The 21311-nt window shown below is 40.1% G+C and overlaps 1 protein-coding gene and 2 long non-coding RNA genes across 4 annotated transcripts in view; 1 reads left to right on the top strand and 2 right to left on the bottom strand.

Annotated features, from left to right (window-relative positions):
• On the top strand, nucleotides 1–12515 carry ASB14 (ankyrin repeat and SOCS box containing 14). Its single transcript, XM_072044103.1, has 11 exons — nucleotides 1–89; nucleotides 491–530; nucleotides 1663–1875; nucleotides 2307–2357; nucleotides 2623–2759; nucleotides 2856–3014; nucleotides 4137–4382; nucleotides 5840–6011; nucleotides 6452–6995; nucleotides 8218–8371; nucleotides 9122–12515. Exons 3-11 carry the CDS (start codon nucleotides 1748–1750, stop codon nucleotides 9313–9315), a joined length of 1785 nt encoding a protein of 594 aa, XP_071900204.1. The 5' UTR covers nucleotides 1–89; nucleotides 491–530; nucleotides 1663–1747; the 3' UTR covers nucleotides 9316–12515.
• LOC119718254 (uncharacterized) overlaps nucleotides 1–21311 on the bottom strand; it is a 66365-nt gene that overhangs the window by 33225 nt on the left and 11829 nt on the right. The gene's annotated exons all lie outside the window — the stretch shown is intronic.
• LOC113845068 (uncharacterized) overlaps nucleotides 10255–21311 on the bottom strand; it is a 21709-nt gene continuing 10652 nt past the window's right edge. Inside the window, exon 2 of the long non-coding RNA XR_003500301.3 lies at nucleotides 10255–21087. This is a non-coding gene — a long non-coding RNA (uncharacterized lncRNA). The remainder of the gene's footprint in view (nucleotides 21088–21311) is intronic.

The following is a 21311-nucleotide window of genomic DNA, read 5'->3' on the forward strand; positions in this document are numbered from 1 at the left end:
ACACAAACTCCACTGAGATCAGTTTCTATCCTGCAAATATTGCTTTCAACTTAATAATCACTTCTTCAAAGTGTGAAGTCTTCCACAAGGTGAGGAAAAACTGCATTTTCTCAATTCCTAGGAAAATTAGTACTTTTTAAAAAGGTGTTTATGTTCACATTGTACTACTGTAGGTGTAATCGAATGCTAATAGATACTTGTATGCATGTTTTCTTACTAAATTTCTCTTCCTTGATACATATTCAATTACAGAGCAAGGCCTTGCAATCACACGTTAGGTGGATCACATAAGAAATGAAATGATGCAGGTTTGCTGTGAATTACTGCTGTTCAACTTTAAGACGTTTCTGAAATTTTTCCAAGTGTTGTATTGACATTTCTTCATTTTGCTGTGCTTATTCATTTTCTCATTTATTTATTTACCTTCATTTTTATTTGCTCATTTTATTTTATTTTGCCCTGTATTTTTAGTGTTTTGTTTTGTTTTCAGGTCAACTCTCTTGAAAGACAGAAGTGCAAGTTTTGATGAGGTAAAATCGATGAAAGGTTAGAGTCTAAAAGAACATCTTTGATTTTAATCTATAGTAACATAGCCAAATATACAAACGAATAGTGCTGCAGGTTATGCATATAAAGAAGTGTACATCTACACACATAATATTTAATGACTGATTTGAATGTAAAGATTTTCTAATATTTTTTTATTTGAACATTTAGACTTATATAGTATAAATGGGATTTTTGTGCTACATTGTTTGTGTTATAATCTTAAGATTCCTAAAAATATTCTTAATTGAATCCTTCCAACTTGGTAAACATTTTCTTTTTCTTTTCTTTTAACTGTAGTGATGTTTTTAAGCTATTTATTTTTAACTCCATTATGATTACACCAGTGTTTTTTTGATTTTTGCATATATTTGAATTTATATTGTTACAATATTTTTCTATATATCCCTTACAACTGTTAGGCAAGTACAGGTATGCATTAACAAAGAATGCGCACTTGTAGGTTTCTCTCTGCCAAATAGCTGCAGTTTATGTACATAAGGTGGTAAGTTTGGTCTTTTTTTCAGCCATGGAGTATGATGTTGTTCCAGTTGAAAGATTGAAGTACACGATGTTAGCACAAATTTGCAATATTTTTTCTGACTACAAGATATGGCTCTAATGATATCTTTGTTGAAACACGTTGACCAAAAGGTATTACTAACAAATCTTGTGTCTTTCAGCTACTTTTCACTATCAGGCCCTCTGTGAACAAAACAAAAAACATCCCAAATTTTATTGCAGATCTGCTTTCCTACTAAGGAAGCATCAGAGCATGATTGTGGTATTTGAGTTTCTGAAAGATTTAAGAGGGAAGGAGTATTTAAACCATCTGAAAATTGTATTTTACTTATTTTATTCTTCCTAGTAGTAATGCCAGATGAAGTACCTGTTCTGTATGTTCAGTCTGTGGAATAGAGATAAAAGCTAGCACATGCTATTGGACTTAGAAGACCTTTATTCTGTTCTAGAGTAGAACAGCTCTCTTTGCAGTGTTCCAGACTAAATACCTGGGAGAAGACGGTAGCTTGAGAAGGAGGAGTTCTGATTCATTTATTTTAGGCAATGCTTTGTTTCTCGATTGTTTAAAAACAATTGCTGTTTCTATTACTCCAGACATAACCTGAAGACTTAACATCTGTGTCCAGTTAAAAAGCAGAGTTTTCCTACAAAAAGGTGATCCAAGTTGTGCTGATTGGCCATGTATAATGCTATATATATATCTGATGATAATTCTGATGATGAAATCCCTACCCAGCAAGCTATTCAGGAAAGCTTACAAGATATGCATAAAAATGAAACAAGTGCCAATGCAACAGAGGATGAAAGGTAATGAGTTATTACTTCTGTTTTCTGTGTTTTATTGGCATTGTTATGTACCTGGCCTTGTTTCATGGATACTAGAAACCACTTGTTCCGAGTTCTCCCTGGAAAAGTAAACGTGTTTCCTCAAAAATATGGAATGTATGAAGCTGTCAGGTGATGTTTCATCTAATATCTAGATGAGTACAAGGCTTCACTAAGGTAGATTAGGGTGTGATACAAAAAATAGGTTGGTGTGGTCTTTGGGTGCAAACCCAATATTTCTAGTGGCACAGGCAGACCAAGAAAAATGCATTTAAATGTGTTAAAGTCTAACAAAACCTACATAACTCAAAGAAATATAATGTGGTCTAGTCTTGAGTATGTTAAGTGAAGGTATAATTATATCCTGAACTTCTCATTAATTATAGCACTTTATTTTTATTGTGTTTATGCAGTTTCCAGTTTGTTGCCAGTAAAGAACGTGGAATGATAATTGCAGCAATTCGGACAGTTAAGTACAAATACACTGCACTAAGCCTATGCCCTAGGAATCACTTTGGTACTGCATTGTTGAGCAATGCCTACATTTTATGTGTTTGATCAGCTAATTTCAGTGCAGTTTTTCATGTAAACAACCCCTAGATTAAAAATTGCTTTCTAAAAATATTTTTTTTTTATTCTTGATACACAGGGATAAATAGCACTCAATATATTAGTTGCGTTAATTTTGTTTTATGATGAGTAATTAAATATGTGTCTGTCTCAAAATATCACAGGCCAAGAAGAGGTCCTGAAGAAGCTGGTGAACCATAGTTCTGCTTTTGAGGAGGCAGATCAGCAAGGCTGGCTTCCTGTGCATGAAGCTGCATCACAGCTAAATATGAACATCCTTGAAATAACATTCAAAGGTATGGAGTCCTCCTGGTTTTCCACTAAAAAGTATTACAAAGCCAGGTCTGTTGAAGGATTCAGCTTCAGACGTGTTCTGCTTTTCTGTATTTCAGCCTCCCGTGCCGCTACGTGGGAACAGACCACACTAAAAGGGGAAACACCTCTCTTGGTGGCAGTAAGAAATTGCTTTGTAGAAAATGTCCGCTTTCTCCTGTTCAATGGCTGCAATCCCAATGTTAAGAATGAAGAGGGAGATTCTCCTTTAGTTGTAGGTGAATATCTTGTTTGGGGGGAAGAAATGAGGGAACTAAGTGAGATTATAGTTACATGTTTTAGGTTGCAATTTGCTTTCTTTGACTTGTGTAGCATCTAAAATATTTTGCTGTAAGGAGCAAAAAATGTTAATCTCAGTACTTAATGTGTTTGATTGTTTTTCTTAGAAGATCTAAGGCTTTAAATGAGCTTACAGAGCCTACATTCCAAGTTAGGAACTGTCACTACAAGGTTCTTAGCATTATTTATTAATTATTGTCCTTATTGGTCTATTGGAATGTGGGAAGCACAGAGCTAGGAGAGGCTAGAAGTATTTCCCCAATGTCTGAGCTAGTGCAAGGAGCTCCAGGTGACCTATTTTCTATCTCTCAGTCTACCTATTTAGAAAAGATACAGAATATTCCTAGATACTTCAGAGTGCACTATAGTAAAGTGCATCATCCCCCAAGAAGGGGATGTACGAGATTTACCTAAAGCAGCCATGCAGGTTACAGATAATGGAATATCATGGGTTACAGTGTGCTGTCAATGCTATTTCAGGTAGCTATGGCATACTATTCAGTCCTGCACAGCCAGGAAGATCAGAGAGGAGAGGAAGGTGTTGCCTATTAATTCCATTTTCTGGAACCAATGCAAACCACTCTTAAAAGATCCTTGCTGTCTTGATAGCTGAGGCTTATTAAGATGAGAAGGTATAAGGCAGAGTCATTGTAAACTTTTTTTACATTATGGTAACTGCCTGTGAAATTTAACTATAGCAGGCTGGCTTCTGACTGCAGTAAGCCCACATATACGATCTCCATCTAGTGGCAGGAAACCTTGCATTCTATTACAAGAGCAAACAACAGATGAGTAGAGAGAGGAAAAGAGATTACTGTAAAATTATTCCATTGTGTAGTTTTTAATCCTGGAAATGAAGAAAAAACGTGGTGAAAAGTTAAACCTTTCAGTGTAGCTTGGCATTTCTTGCAGTATAAATAGTGACATTGCTTCTTGTATAAATAGCAGTGTGGGAACTGTTTGAGCATTCCTGGGCTGCCACCTAACAGAAGCCATGCCACACGGAACAGTGTGGGCTAATAGTCTGGCTAATGGCTTTTTTTTTTTTTTTAATCTTACAGCAATTAAATACAATTCATATGAGATTGCCACCTTGTTGATAAATTCTGGCGCAAAAGTAAATTTGCAGTGTGTCCACAAGAGGACTGCTTTGCATGAAGCAGCCAGACTAGGCAGAAAGGATCTGGTGAAGCTTCTGCTTCGTTCTGGAGCAGATCCTGACCCTCGCAGTGGATATGGGCTCACACCTCTTGCACTGGCTGCACAAGCTGGACACACAGAAATCATGGAACTCTTATTGCAAAAAGGTGAGACTTGATTATACAGGATGTTATGGGAAATGAAGGCTCAGGGCAGAGGAATCTTGCCAGTGTCATAAATATCTGAGGGGAGGTTGTAAAAAAGACAAACCCAGCTTCTTCTCTGTGGTGCCCATTAAGGACAGGAGGCAATGGACAACTGAAACCTAGGAAATGCTTGGAAATCCTTAAAGCCAAGCATGGACCTGGACAGTCTGGTGTAGCTGACACTGCTTGAGCACAGGATTGGACTGGACAGTCTCCAGAGGTCTTTTCCAACCTCAGCTGATCAGTGGACCTGTTTTAAAATGCAGTAGATTCATGTAGTAACATAGGCTCACTTGTTCCAGTGAGTAGGAATTGTAAGCTACACATGTTACATGAAATGTTTAAAGTTCAAATGGAACAAAATGAATCCTCTTTCACTTATGGAAGTGAAAGGAAATAAAAGGATTGTTATGTTATTGATTATACAGTCTGTGATGATAACAGAAAAAATATACAATATATATTTTGAGAGATTACTTTTCTACAGCCAGCTATAGTCGTCAGTGAGTGCTTTGCAAAACTGATACATTGCAGGAGAGTTTTGTTTGCATTTTGGGGTGATTACTAAATTGTCTTACATTATTTGAAACTTTTAAATCCCAAATCACATGGATTGAGGTATGCCTGAAGAATTCTTAGTACCTAAATTTCATGTTATAAGATGTCTATATATATAACCTCTAAAATAGTTATCCTAGTTACACACATTTTATTGGTCTTTGCAAAGCTCTGTGATTGGATTATAACCAGTCATTGTAAGACATGCCTTTAGAGTTAACAGCAAAAGTAACTTTCATTACTAAAGCAAATAAAATGCTATCTGTGCCCCAAGGATTGTTGTGATTTAGTTAACGTCTAACAGAGACTACATTTTTTGTAATATTCAAGCCATCCATTAGTGTTTTAGTGAGTAGTTGTAATTTTTATTTAATATGCAATATTGTTTTCTCAGGTAGACAGCTAACCTGAGGGAAAGCCTGACTGACTTTTGTGGTGGGAATTTATATGTGATGCTCAGCAGCACTGGACTAGATTGTATGTCCTGTTTTGATACTGGATTCTCTTACATTTCCTGTTATATCTGTTAGGTCTTTATAAAGGAGAGCAGAAATTCGTTGTGTGTAAGCCAAAAAACAATTATTTTTATGAATAAGAACTAAGCCTCTTGCTTGCCTAATGCTCTCCTATCAAATCTTATTGTGTTATAGAGTTCAAAGTAATTTGGACCTTCCTGTTTCCAGATTACATAATCACTTTTAAAATCAAGGATTCAACATAGAAACTTAGGGCATAATGGTTTTATGTGGTGAAGAATAGAATTCACAATATCTTGTCACTGGAGGAGAAGGGTTGGAGATACTAATTATTGCTGAAAATTTACAGTGAATACTGTGAAAATCCTCGATGCTTCTTTTCAGGTGCTGATGTTCTTTCACAGGCAATGGACTGTTCTTCTGTATTATTTGAAGCAGCAGGAGGAGGAAATCCCGATTCCCTGAGCCTTTTGCTAGAATACGGGGCTGATGCCAATGTACCAAAGCACTCAGGTCATTTGCCAATCCACAGAGCCGCATATAGAGGACACTTTCTGTAAGTTAATATACTTAAAAGACAACTAAAAATGACATCAAAAATATCAGTTTTGGTAATTCTGCCATATTCAAAGCAGGTGGTGAATCTGTAGTTTTGTAGAAAAAAATTCTAGCCATATTACTCTCAACATTCACAGAAAGCTTTTATTTGAGATGGAACAACTATTCTTCTAGCAAGGACTGGAGCTGTCCATGAGTAATAGTATACAATTTTGTGAGAAGCTGGTGTAAAGTCATAGTATCCATTGCTGGCTAACTATTAAATTCTTAGCAATTAAAGTTAATGCAGAGGTACAGCATGCCATGGTACTGATTTTTTAATTAAGACATTGAATACAGTCGGGATAAATTTTGAAGCCCAGGAACGCAAAGATTGAGGTAGGTGAACCAGTGCGCTTCAGATTCCAAGATTCTCTCTCTTTTTATTATCTTCTTCAGTGCCTTAAAGAATTTAGTTCCAGTTACTAATTTTGATGCCATTAAAGAAAGTGGAATAAGTCCGATTCACTCAGCAGCAGCAGGAGCTCATCCTCAGTGCCTCGAGTTTCTTCTCAAATCTGGGTTTGATGCCAATTTTATGTTGGATCAAAGAATCCGCAAAGGCTACGATGACCGCCGGAAATCAGCGTTATACTTTGCTGTTTCAAATGGGGATATCTGTTCAGCACAGCTGCTGCTGAATGCTGGAGCCTTGCCAAACCAAGATCCCATCAACTGTCTGCAAATAGCCTTGAGAATGGGCAACTATGAGTTGATGAACCTACTGCTTCGACATGGGGCTAATGTCAATTACTTCTGCAGAGTGAATACAACACATTTCCCATCAGCTCTACAGTATGCTCTGAAAGATGAAGTCATGTTGAGAATGCTGATGAACTATGGCTATGATGTGCACCGCTGCTTTGATTGCCCTCGAGGAAACACTTCCCATTCACAGTACGTGACTGATGGATGGACTTCTACTGTTATCAAAGATACAATGGTAAGTGTATAAGGTGGCTTCATACGTTGGTGTTTTACTGCCAGTATCCTTCATACAACTATGTGAAAATGTACTTATGAATGTGATCTGTCGGAAAAGCAAATGTTGGAACAGTAAGGCAGTTTACACATAAAGGTTTTAAAATTAGATAGTTTGCTGTCATGGATGTTGCCTCATGGCAACATCTATCATAAACAATGTTATAGAACTGTGAAAACACAGCTAATTATATGATGTTGATAAGTACAGAATTTGTTCTCCAAGGCACTCTTGTCCATGCTGTGAAAGCAGGGACTTGTAGGCTGGCTCTCTGGGTTGTCTTGTATCACATAGGTGATGGTAGATATCACGTAGGGCATAGTAAAAGCCTGTTGTAGGAACCCCCTTAATCTGGCATGATAAACACTGAGCAAAAATTAACAAACCTGGATTGACCTAAACAGGTTCCTAGAGACACCCATCAGAGTTACTGTATTTTTTTTGTAAAGTCAATTTGAATGTAAAAAATCTTTATTTAACCTGAAGGTCATAAAATCATAGAATACCCCGAGCTGAAAGGGTCCCACAAGGGTCATCGAGTCCAGCTCCTGGGTCCCTAAAGCACTACCAAAAAATCAGGCCATGTGTCTGAGAGCATTGTCACTTCCTGAGCTCCGACAGGCTTGGGGCCATGCCCTGGGGAGCTTGTTCCAGTGCCCAACCACCCTTTTCCTGATACCCAGCCTGAATCCATCCCCTGTTGCACCTTAGACTCTTTCCTCGGGTCCTATCTCTGGTCACCAGAAAGAAGAGATCAGCACCTGCCCCTCTGCTCCCAAGATAAAGGGGTGCATCATGCACCAAGCTGGCAGGTTCCCTCTTCAGCATGTTGGGACACAGGTCTCCTCCAGCACCAGCGCTGTCCATAAGTTTAAATTCCCAACTGAGGGTTTGGCGTTTCTCTTAGGGAATGGTAGCACTTCTGTTTAATCACTTAGTTACCAAATATGCAGCCGTTTAAGTTCCTTTTTGGATCTAGTACAGAGTAAGTCTCTCAGATTTTCAGACTGTACTAGTGAGGCTTAACACAAGCTGTGACAACCTCTAAAGCTCCTCTAACAGACTGAACACTTGCTCTTCCTAGCATTCTGCTTACATTAAATAATTGTTCTTCTCCTGCAGGGGGGGAAGTAATTTACAGGAGTATTGAATATTTTCTTATTAAATGTTTTTTTCCCCTCAGTTCTGTGAAGTGATAACCTTGTCATGGCTGAAGCATCTTAGTGGGAAAGTGGTGAGAATAATGTTAGATTATGTCGATCATGTTAACATCTGCTGGAAGCTAGAAGCAGTTCTCAAAGAACAGGAACTATGGGCAGACATCAAATCAATTTTAAGTAAGTATCTGATATTTAGATGTGAAATGGCACACAAGTTGTTCTGGGATTGGGACCTTTGGTGTTGGCGTTATTTTTATTTATTCTTGATCCTTGTTGGGCCAAAAGTTATGTTTTGACAATAAGGTATCTCTGCAACAGAACTCAGTCTGTGTAGCATTTAAATTAAGTCTCTTTCAGAAGTCTGACAGACTGCACAGTTCATGCAGAGTACTGGGCAACTTCAATTACAAGGTAGACAACACAATCCTCTTTAAGGGGAGAAAAGCTCTTCCCCCCTTTTAAGGTGATGGAATAACTAATAAATTACTGTCTTTAACTGAGTGATTGGAATTCCAGTCTAGACCAACTCTGTCTTTTTCATTTGTACACAGATTAAAAAGGAGTAAGTCAAAATTCTACTTTTAGTAGCTTCTTCAGGTTGGCAGAGAACATTGAGCAACTATTTGGGGTTAAAGTAAGTTTGCTTGACTTAGACTACTTGTACTCCATTACCATACGTTTAGCTAACTTGACAGAAATACAGTCTGTTGCTTTAGCTGACAATGCTTGTAAATATAACTGAGAGAGGCATGGGCTGAGGTAAAAATGCTAGATCCTGACAGGTCCGGTCATCATCACATTGATTTTATCCATCAATTCACAGAAAGAACATATGGAAAAATCTGGAGCAAAGTTTTTGAAAGGTGTAAGAAAATAATTGCACAGAAATGAATAAATAACTTATCAATCTCACCTTCTTATTTCTAGCAAACCCTCGCTCTCTAAAGCACCTTTGTCGTCTGAAGATACGGGAATGCATGGGTCGGTTGCGTCTCCGTTGTCCTGTCTTCATGACCTTCCTTCCACTGCCAAACTGCCTGAAAGACTACATACTATACAAGGAGTATGATCTTTATGGACAGAAAAACTTCCTAGGATCCTCCAACCTCAACTGCACTTAATTATTAGCTCTATAATTTGGAGGGAATGTTGAAGTGGGTAAGACTACCTTATGCATCTCTTTTTTCTTTGTGGATTTTTATCTCATATGTATATTAAGGAATATGAAGTTTCAGCATTCCCTCCCTTACCCTTGATGAAAATGGGGACAACCTCAAACTGTAAGTATTGGTGATCCCATTCTGTATGAATACAGTGAAGTACAAAATATCTGAAAGTTATGGCTATCCTGCTTTAAATGCTTAGTGTGAAAATTTAAACAACTCTTAAAATCACAGGTATGGCTGTAAACCTTTCATTATTGCTAGGCTAAAGGCTGTCATAACATGTAATGCTACCTCCAACTGCAAGGTTAAACTCAGGGTTTGGTTGAAGGCCATGAAGTTAACTAAAACCAGGAAGGGACATAATTGTTTTTAAATCTTGTACCTTACTTTCTCTTGCCATGAAGTAGAGGTTTTATTTATGAAGACCTACAGCAAAGTTCTAGAAAGCAGCATAACTAGATTCCGTTTTTTTCACCCAGTGACATGATCCCACTTCCTAAGCATTAAGCTGGGATTAACAGCTACAGATGCCTGCTTATTACAGTAGCTAGTGTGAAACACCAGTGTTTCAACAAGGCAACAGTACTTCTGAAACAGGTTAGTTCTGCATCTCAGTCTCAGGTATTGACATGTCTCATCCACTATGTATGAGACATAGCTCTCATACAGAACTAGCTTCCTTTCACAGTGCTGCCCCAAGACATGCTTGCATTTTTTTTGGAGTTGCTCTTGAAATGGTTGCAGCTTAATCTTAGGAAGCATTTACCTGAGAGCAACCACCACTGTTGTCTAAGTCTTACATGATGCACACAGACCCACTCCACACTTATTCTTTCTAAAAATAGTACCGATGCCAGTCTATGTATTAAAAAAAAAAAAAAAATCAACACGTGGTATTAATAGTATTTATTTATTCCTTCATTATCAGGTAAGCATAGATTTTCTCATTATACACGCATCTGTATTCACATAAAGTTACATAATTCAAAAGTCTGATTTTCTCCAGAAAAATCTACAGATCTTATAAAATACAAATTTAACCATAATGTAGTTACGACCCCTTGCTTTTCGCATGGTGTCTGTCATGTAATTAAGAAAACTAATGAGGCCAGTGAAAATATGTAAGTACCCATGTTAATAGTTATGCTGGTATAGCTTCTGTACACATGAATTCTGATCATTACCATAATGACAGCTCTGTACAGAGTGCTACACATTGTCAGGTAACTAGAGCAACGTGTGCACTAAAACAGCCAGCCAAGAGAGTAAGGATTTTCTTCTAACGTTCAGTCTTTGTTGCAGAAGTTATCAGTGTTCCCAAGTACAGCAACTTCCTCTGAGTATAGCTGGCTAATATGATTAAACTTAAGGGAATTGAGATATGATTTGACACCAGAGAGATTCAACTGCACATTAAAACTTCATTTAGTGGGAAAGAATGCATCCTGTCACCAATAATGGTGCTTCCTCATAGTCAGTATTATGAAAGAAGCAAGCTGCTTTCGCAGCAGTATAAATTGCCCCCTGGAAGTTACTATACTTAAGAATTTATTTATTTAATCTACAAAATGCCGAGTGAAGCTCTGGCATAATACGTAATTTACTATTCATGTTTCCAAGATTAAAACAGAACAATCAAAGCTGAATTAAGCATACTAGTGGAGGTTTTAATACAGCTATTCAGGGAAAAAACGTCTAAGTCTCAAACACTGCAAAAATCACTTACACTTCAGTAGAACAGGACCAATCCAGAACATCATCGTAAGAATTTGACCACTCCACTGTATTATAAAAATGACCTGAAAGATTGTACAAAATCTTTGGCATGCAATATAGACTTCATTAGGGATACAAATGCATTCACAATGACATGACAACTTATTCTTGTCATAATAACTTAGATACCACTGTGGGAGGACAAAAAAAGAACAAACCTAGTGCCTGGGTGAAAAAAAAAGCCTTGGAGACTGACTGACTTGCAAGAAATTTTATAAAATAGAGCAAAGGAAAGAATATAAAATACCATCTCTTGCTGTTAGACTAGATGTTATCTCAACTAAACTCAGAAAGCAGAGGCAGATTTTCGTTCTCTTTGTGAATTCTGAAATAATAAGAGACTAACAAAACTTCCTCCAGTGGCTTCTCCTACATTCTGTGCAACTGTAATTTAGAATTTACCTTAAACATATGCATAGAATTTACCTTAAACATATGCATAGTCAGTTTTGTTTCTTTATATCAGTGTACATCAATTACATCTTTATAAATGGTTTAGCAGTATTAATTTTTTAGCTGTGGGTTCACATCCATATAGAGATGAAATTTGACTGGATTATAGAAGGGAAATATTTCTGAACTCCTAAACATTACTGACTGTTAGATAGTAAGTTGTCTTGATATAGTTTAAAAGCTAAAAAGAATAAGGAAATAATAGACTATCAAAACCACCTTAGCTAATACAACACACTTCTTACCAGTTCTGTGTGGCTAAGTTGCATATGACCATTAATTTATCCTCTAGTTTAGACTTCAAGAAATATATTCCTGGCCATAGAGGGAGTGCTAGGTATTATCTGTAATGCAATAAAATCCATTTCCATAGTTTGCCCATGTTTCTTATGTGTTTTGATATTCACGACATTACATAAAGGATGTATGCAGCTTGAAACAACTGACAGGAAGACTTGCATGGTCTACATAGTGTAATAAACTTAATATCCCTTACCCAAGGGAAAAAAAAAAGTCAGTAATCATTAGGCTGGAATTAGCAACATAACTTAGTCCTAAAAAAACACTGCTGACCTATGCAACATCCTTTTAAAATTGTGTACTTGAAAAAATAGTTTCTGAAATAATATCAAGTTCACATGAAGCAAACTACAGCTTCAGCTGAAAGTGCCTGGAAGTTCAGTCCATAATTAAAAAGTAACAGAAAGTATTAATCAGGAGAAATAAATTATGGGAATGGAAACCAATTGGTAATTTACTTGCAATAATAGGTGGTGAAATTCTACCCCTGTAGCTTCAAGGAGAACTTGAGGTGTTTATGTTAAAAAATGTACTCTCAAAGTCAATATTAAGCATTTTGTTTTTTAATTAACAAAAATATTTTTCAATGAATTAGTTCTGTTCTACTTTAATGTCCTGATCTTTCTTGACTTGCCATTTGCTCCTGCAGCTTGCATCAGTCTCCTGGATGCATTTTTATCTTTTTACTCATTTTATACCAGCAAAAGTCTACTGAACAAGTAAAAAAAATTCTGAATTCATTCATGTTATCTCATTGTTTTTGTTAAGCTCTACTCTCCTCATTAATTTCTCTTCTTTTCAGTGGTTATGGGAGAAGACTCATCCACTGCAAGTGAAATGCAATTCACTCATACACTGTTTTAGAAAACTAGATTTAATGGCAATAGATGGGAAAGCCTGAGCTAAAAACGAAGTAATTCCAATCATAAATAGTAAAATCTGAAAAATTCCTTAACAGTTATGTCCCATCTTTTTCTCCTAATTTCCTCCTCATAGTTACATGCTTAAGTCTAAGACATTAATGGTAGGGGTCTAGAAAAAATACATCAATTCTCTGTCAGCCGTACTTTCTAGTGAGATTGCTAATCTATTATCCATCTTCCCCGTGGAGCGGTGGCTATTGCAACTAATCTTACTCTGACAGCTTGGTGACTAGATTCTAGAAACTGGATACCACTAATCACATTCTTCCTGAGCTGTTTCACACTTAATTCGTCTTCAGCATGTACTGAAGGAAGACACAATAACCTTGAGCTGTGTTGCCATGTTATGTGATTGACAGAAAGCAGAAATAGTGCAAAAAACAAAGACCGTAAGAGAAAGAAACACAAACTAGATCAGTTTCCAGAGAGAAACTGGCTGCCATGCAACTATCGGTAAGCCTGTACTTAGGCACAAAAAAAAAAAAAAAAAAAAAAAGAGAGAGAGAGAGGAAAGAAAAGATGCATTTGTTGCCTTTCTGTACTTTTTTTTTTTTTTTTCAAAAGAATAAAAACAGTCTCTTACTTTTTGCAGATGAAAATACAATATCAATTTGTATTATTATCAATTAATATTTATTTTGGGATTTTTTTCCTTCTCTCTACATTTCCTGCCTGCCTGCCTGCCCTGAAGATTTTGCTTGACCAGGCAGATCTTCGCTAGCTGGAGATATTATGTCAAATTGTATAGGAGTGTCAGGGTCAACAAGTGAATGCAAGGAAAGTGCAGGTAAAGTTGCTGATTCAAGCCTTGTCCCCTGAAATGAGGTTTTGGGCACTAAAAATGAGGGTTTATACTTTCAAATAAGGTTTGAACTCTGAAAAGGAGGATTTGCACCTTAAGATAAGGCTGTGGAACCTAAAAATAAGGCTTTGGGCCCCCAAAATGAGACCGTGGGCCCCAGAATATGGGGGTTTAGGTGATAAAAAGAAGGCTTTGTATCCCAAATGGATGTTCTGGTCCCTGAAAATGAGGGTTTGGACTGTCAAAAAGGGGGCTGGACAATTGAAGTAAAGCTTTAGTACCTAAAAATCGGGTGTTGGAGCTCTAAGAATTATTCTTAGATAATTCTAAGATTATTCTTAGATAATTCTATTTCATGTTCAAAAATAGAGGTTTTCAGCACTAAAAATGAGGTTTCAGACGCTAAAAAGGTGTGTTTGGATTTTATAAGGAGGCTTTGGCATTGGAACCTAAAATGATGCTTTGAGACCTAAAAATGGGTGTTTGGACTCTAAAATGAGTCTTTTCACACTAAAATTCAGGCCTTGACCTGTAGAATGAGGCTTAGGTCAGTAGAAAGGAGGGTTTAAGGCTTTTGGTCCTAAACATGAGTCCCTCATTGAGATCCTCCAACTGGGGGCTTTGGAACCTAAAATGAGGCTTTTAACTCTAAAAATAAGGCTCAGTGTCGTTTCTGTTACATCCAGCAACTGGGAGCTGGCCCAAGCAGTCACAAGGTGGCGACTGCGGTCCGCGTCTTCATCCTCTGCCTTACCACCACATCCCACAAACTCAGCCTTTCCTCTCGTAATTTCCTCCCCTTCTGGGATAGCAGGCGTGGATATTTACCATGGAAGGCATCAGACCGAGACTAGGTCTTGAGTTTCAGACCATAAAGATCTCACGTTACCCTATTGCGTTGTCCTCCCGCAGTGAGCTTCTGTCTGAAGGGGGCTGGCTGTCCACGAGGCTGTTAATCCCACAAATGCTGTAACGAAGACGTGTCCCATAGTGTCTGTAGTGCGACGGAGGTGGAACAGCTGACCATATAATCCATCAAGGCCACTCAAAACCTATCATTGGAGAAACTTAGGAATACAACGTTCATAGAAATCAAGAAAATCCTTCTGCTTTTCTTGAAGCTAAAGAGCCTTTCTCCCCCACTATTATATCACAAATATATATGTTGTTATATATTATATATATATATATATATATAACTGGAAGCATTTTCTAGGGAAATGTGCTTGGCTGATTAGCAGTAACACCAACAGGAGCCCATAGTAAGCAAAGTCCTCCTGTGGGCACTGAGACATGCAGGTGCTGTATGAACAGGTAAATGGAAGCAATGCCATTTTCAGATCATTGCCTCCGATAAGTAGGCCCAAACACCTTTTAAGGCCTCTTTTTCTTGGGTGGCTATCTAAGATGTTCTAAGAAACTAAAGCATGACATTACAAAGGAAAGTGGGCATGAGATTTTCTTCCTGGGATGACTTCCCATGTGGCATGTGTTAAAAATCAAGCATGGTCTTTGTTGCAGTATACAGTGGCTCAGAGAAGCACTGAAGCCTACTCCTACATACCCAATCTCTGACTCTTCTGCAGCCCCTCCACCTCTGACATGTACCTGAGACAAGGCTCTGGTGGTTCACAGTCCACATGTGGTAGACAGAATCAGGACAGAGCTGCAGCTGCTCCTGAAAGGAACAGCTTTTGGGCTTGAAAATGAGGAAGCCAGGGGTGTAAATACAAGGGATAGAAACAAGTTCCAGACCCTTTCCAATTCTACTTTCCTTTCTCACCATTATATGGCAATTCCCTGGGGGTGGTTTGTATGACCATGAATCGGGATGAGAAGCCCCAGGACCTGCTACCTCTATCACAGTGACCAACAGCCCTGTGCTGGCAGCACAGTTTACGGGTGGTTGTATCCAAGGCAGCAGGCAACCACGTTGGGTTGAAATTACAGCTAACCTTTGACTTCAATCCCAGTTCAGAAAGCACTGAACTTCTTGCTAGAGTGGGTCTAAGTTTGGCAACTAAACTGAATGTTTACCTTCAGTATTGCAAACCCCTCTTTTCACGTGTCCTACTAATACTTAAAATACTGAACATGCCAGTCTCTGTTCATACTTTTGCATCATTAAGAATATGCCAACTGGGGGATAGTGCTAGGCTTTAAACAGCCATGGTGAAACCATTTTTTTATGCAAAAGCTGAGGTTCTGAATGAGATCAGTGATGGGGAGAAATATTTGCAGCGTAAAGAGGAGACACAAAGAGAAGTGGAGTTGGTCAAGGCAATGCCTTCTATCTAAGGTGGAACCAGCAACTGCTCCCAGGCCTCCCAGTCACTAGCAGCACTCTCAGAGCAAGGTCATCCTGTCTTCCACGGCTGTTTGGTGCCCCATCCCAATACACCTTGAAGATGGACACAGGGGCTCAAGCAACCAACCCTGCAATGCTTCGGAGGGTGTCAACCCAAGCAGCTGGGATGGGACAGATGCACTGTTATTGCCACTTTCCATGCAGAGACCATAGCAGAGATTTAAGCAGCCTAATCAGGCAGCTACAAGGAACCAAAAATCACAGGTAAAGATCAACGTAGTTGAGACTTGCTGTGCATACTTCCCTCATTGCTGTTGGGAAAGGAGGCAGCTCCAGACAGCTTTGACACCCCAGAAGAGATTCGGCCTACCAAGGTGGGAAGCTCAGCTGATGGCAGTGATGGTCCCATTGCTTCCATGGGTAGATATTGCTTGAGATTTTCTCTCCTTCTAATGAATTCATCCTCACATCTGCGCCAAACCCATTTGTTCATAGCCCATAGTCGTGTTTTTTTGTTTGTTTGTTTTTTTCCCTCCCACCTGCCTTTCTGATTACCTTCCTTCCTTAGGGAATTAAGAAAAATGACAGTGGGACAAAACCTTTACCTCAAGTAAATCTCTCACTGTCCCACTTGCAAATTTGCTCAAGCAAACTGGGAGAGATTTGGCCTGTGAAGGTTAAGTGGGGGAAGGAGAGGGGAGAAGGCTCTGTCTGTATCAGAACTGATCTTTGCTGCTGGGTTACAACTAGACAATGAAGCAAAAGCCAGCAGAGTTTGAAGAGGAAGCTCAGCCAAAGGTCACTAGGCTGTCCTTAGAAACTCGTTATCAGAACCTTGAAAACAGGGAGGAAGGTCATATGAGCTGACTGTAGCAATAACCAGAAAAGGTTGACTGAGTTGGGGGAGCTTATCATGCTCATTCATCTAGTTCAAATGACGAGGAAAGGGTGACAAGGGGACAGAGACTTCCTGACACAGGGATACAGCTTACCCTGGAATGCCAGCAGGATACACTGTCACTTTTTGTGTGAAGGTCTCGGTGCTTTCGGCCAGTTATTCAAGAGATATAGAGGGAAGGGAGTTCAGACATGCCTTTTGCCAGAACTGGCCTAAAGGAGCAGAAAGATTCAGAAGGGAGAAATCCTGGCAAGCTGAATCTGGGCAGAATCTCATTAGCATCTTTCTGGTCACCTGTGAAGTTGTCCCTGACCACTTGCACTGTTTCTAGCATCTTAAGGCAAAGTAAGACCTTCAAATCTGTTGTATGAATGTAAATCAAAACCACCTTAAAAATATTTCCTAATATAGGTGACCCCAGATGTGGAGCTGCTCCTTCTGGATACATACACCTCTTTTGTCCATGGGTTTCCCCCTTCTGTGGCATGAATAAGACCTTTCTTCTCCACATTACAGGCTAGCCCCAAACACTGGCTCCAGAGGCGTTTGTTTTATTTAAATTTAGGTGCTTGCTAAGCAAATGGAGTCTCTCCGCTGATGTCACTGACCAAGTACACGCAGCTGCTTTCAGTCGCTGAACTTTGTTGTTTCCTACAGGGGTGAACAGAGTTCAGACTTGGCTGAACTCCCGAATGCATGAACCCAGACAGCACGGAGTTCAGCACCAGGCAAAGGTGTGCTGAGTGCACAGGAATGTAGTGGAGACCTCTGGGGCAAAGAGTTCCCTGCTCACAGGGCCATCACTGAAGAGACCCTGTTGGTGGGACAGGACTGGCCAGAGTGGGTAATGCTGCACCATCCAGCACCACCTGAGTCCTCAGCATGCAGATTAACAGAGGGTAGGAGGATGTCGAGCTTTCTGCAGGAGCTCCTGTTGGGAGCACTGAGTTTGATCAGGTGAGCACAGATGAGCACAAGCCTGCTCCTTGCTGTAAACCTTTATGCACCAGTGGTCTTGCACCTCCAGAGGACCTAGGGATGCTGTTTGCTCTCCTTTCTGCCCACCATAGAGGGAAAGAACAGTTCAGCACAACCAGGGGAGACTACAGAACAAAACCAAGCATCTGTTGCGTTTGCTGCCTTTGCATACTGAAATGAAAGATTCAACAGAACATCTATTAGCAGGAGGTCATGGCAGCCTTGTCTCAAATGAGCATTAACTCCGTAGCAACCTCCTAACCATCTCCCCTGCAGCTTCTTTCCCCTCTCTTAGCGGTACCATAACAACACGTGCTTGTGCTGGGATGTGTTGCTATCACCACTAAAGGGAAAGCAGGAACATTAAGGTCACAGCACTATAAGAACAGTGTTTTCCCTTCCTTTGACGTTTGTGTTGTATCTTTACAGTAGATCCCCTTCCCTGACAACCAAGCTACAGCAATTTGAAAGGTGGCACAAGCAACAGAAAGAATTATTTTCATATAGTTGTTGGCCAGCTTGTGATCCACTGGAGAAATATCTCAAAAGCCTTGGCTGCATTTTTATTTTTTAAATCAAGCAAAATTCTCCCACCTCTAAACACTGCAGGACTGCACTGTAATTTCTAGTCTCCCCATCACTGATTATATTTGTGCTGCTGGAGAAGCCTAAGAGCTAGTGGAAGATCAACATCTCCCCCCACTCTGAGCTGCAGATCAGTCCTTTAGAGGAGCCCAGCATACCAGGATGAAGCTCCGACCTTTCGGAGCGCTCCCACCTTTCAGAGCACTTTCTCCTGAGGACTGGCTGTGTTGTGACCTTCCCGCTTTGACTTTTCCAGCCTCAGAGGAGTTTAACCAGGAGGAATATGTTTGGCCTTATATTAGACAAGAAGGGGAAGGGGGTGCATGAGGAAGCTTGCCCCAAAATACCCTCCCTGGGTTCGAAGAGCTGGCAGCAGCTCTTGCTGAGCCAGCTGTATGTCTTTGACACAGGCTATATTGACCCAATGCTCTGGGCACTGGCACAACGCTGATAAAATTCTTTCAGGCCAGAACCTAAAGACCTGCGAACAAGGACTCCCCGTATGCCCCAAGATCTGGAGCTGAAAAAGCTCCCCTGTAACAAACTAGCTTTGCAAAAGGGTTGCAAACCCTTCTAATGAGCAAGGAGAGAAGTTTCCCATGCTGAAACACATCACAGCAAGCATTTGTGTATCATGAACCCTCTTCATGTCAGCAGGAGTGATGCAGAGAAGCAGCCTGTCCTAAGCACCAGCTGAGCTCGGAAACAGTGCTAAAAACAGACTTGCCACTATCATGCCAGAAAATTAAGAGCTTGGCAACAGAGGGAGATTCACCGGCAGCAGCACAAACATTTCCCATACAGAACGCTTTATTTCTACACCTGGGTCCTTCAAAACCCACTGGACTGCACTGCAATAGAGCTTTAATAGTATGAGTACTGGGAAATGAGAGGAGCAGAGAGTTTCAATTAATTTCAATCTCCAATGCGCAACAGTGATTCAACCAACAAGCCCATTCCTTACGTGTTCAAACCCTTGAAAAGGGTCTATATTGAACTTTTGGCTTTCACTGCACATCCAGAAACTCCTCAGCAATTTAAGTTTGCTGCAAGGCTGAAGTTCCCCGAGTGTTTACACAAGCCAAGGAACAGCAAGCAATGTGCAGTACCTGCCAGCAGGACAAAGCCTTCGGGGTGGAGCACCGGGACCCAGAGATTGCAGCCACCTCTCCTAACTCTGCCTTCAGGAACTGACTCATTCCTTTTTCTCCTGGGAAAGCACAGATGGGAAAGCAGGAGCTGATTGTCACAGGAAGATGGAGAAGTCAAAGAGCAGTGCTGTCACTGTCTTCGGTTTGAGACGTGCTCCTGCTAAGGTGCAGGAGAAGTCACCGTCCCCTGCAGCACCTCAGAGCAATTTCCTTTCCACTACAAGCCAAGCAGCCCTGTATCTCTTGGTCAGGTTCCCTCCCTCTTGGAGAGCAGACACATTCCTTTGCCACTGCCTCTCAGCTCAATGTCAGGTCTGCAATGTGCCTGGCAGATAAAGCAAGCCCTATCAAGACCAAGTGCGTTCTTCTCTATCACTGTACCTTGATCCATTGTACCAGATCTTTTTTTTTTTTTTTTCTTTTTATCAGCTCCTGGAGCTGTGGGAAGCAGCTGTAACTCATGGTCTGTGGGAGGAAAGGGCAGCACATCAAGCATCTCAAAAATAGAGAGAGCAGAAAGATTAGACAGGCTAGACTCAAACTAAGTGAGGCAGACAAAGCCCATAACCCCTGCCAGGAGGGTGAGCAATGCAAACAGTGGATGCCTATATCTAAAGAAGAGATTTTTTTTTTCCAGTCACAGCAGAGGAATGTGTTTTAAGTAGCTGCCTCTTGGCCTTTTGTTTTGTTTACTCCTCCAAAGACAAACACCAGTGTGACGCCACATCCAGCTTTACTGAAGTGCAGAAGGAAGTAGCTGGGAAGGAAGGGCAGATCACAATGACAAAATCCAGGCCAGCCTAAAAGGCAGACAAGCACAAACACTCTTGCTTAGCCTGCTAAATAAGTAGATATTTATCTACACAGCCTGCTACCACAGCCTGTGGATTTTTTCCAAATGGAAAATATGTGCTGGGCTTTGGGATGCTCCAAGCAGCCCAGAGAACACAGGGAGTTCAACTCAACTGCTCCTCAGGTTTGCTTGGTTTCTTTAATGAGCACCCCAGCACAGAAGGGCCAGACCTCAGCTAACATGAGCAGGCTTCACAGCCTCCAACACAACTGCATTCCTATTTACACCAGATCAAGAGCTATGTGGCTGCTGCCTGTTTTTCAAGCTCAAAGTAACTTTGAACCTGCGCAAGTACAAGCAGAAGAGCAAAATGAGGCAGTGACCCACAGAAACCTGTCCCATATGAGGTATTTCCGTGGTTCTCCATGGAATGGTACTGCCTGCCCTGGGTACTGGTTCATTCACAGAAGTCTGTACCTATGCCAAGTGTGCACAGTTTCTGAAAACTATTATAAATAATCATAGATAAGGTGCCAGCGAATTGTTTCCAATTCCTGCTGTTTTTATTACACACCCTTCTGTATTTTGTACTCTCCTGAAGATCACCAGCGTCTGATTTCAGGGTGTAGGAGAACTTCGTGCTAAGAACATCCAGCCTTTTGCTTTCATAGTTATGCAGAATCGTCCTTGTCACGAACCCGAGCACACCACAAAGGATCACAACCAGAAGGCAGAGGGAAAGGGCCCAACTTGAACCACCCTTCAAATAATCAGAGAGATTAAGTCAACTTCTTGAACAATTAGGCTTGGCAGCATTTAGTTCTGTCAAATTACTCCAAGGGTATTTTTTTAGTAAGCAAACATTTATTAGAAAATGCAGATGTACAGTAAGCACAAGGAGGGTTACACAATTTTATCGTCAACTGTCCTGACCTTCAGGGAAAAACCTCTCCAGCAAAGCATAGTTGCCATAAATACTTACAC

The sequence above is a fragment of the Anas platyrhynchos genome, chromosome 13, assembly GCF_047663525.1.
Source record: "Anas platyrhynchos isolate ZD024472 breed Pekin duck chromosome 13, IASCAAS_PekinDuck_T2T, whole genome shotgun sequence".
NCBI lineage: Eukaryota > Metazoa > Chordata > Aves > Anseriformes > Anatidae > Anas > Anas platyrhynchos.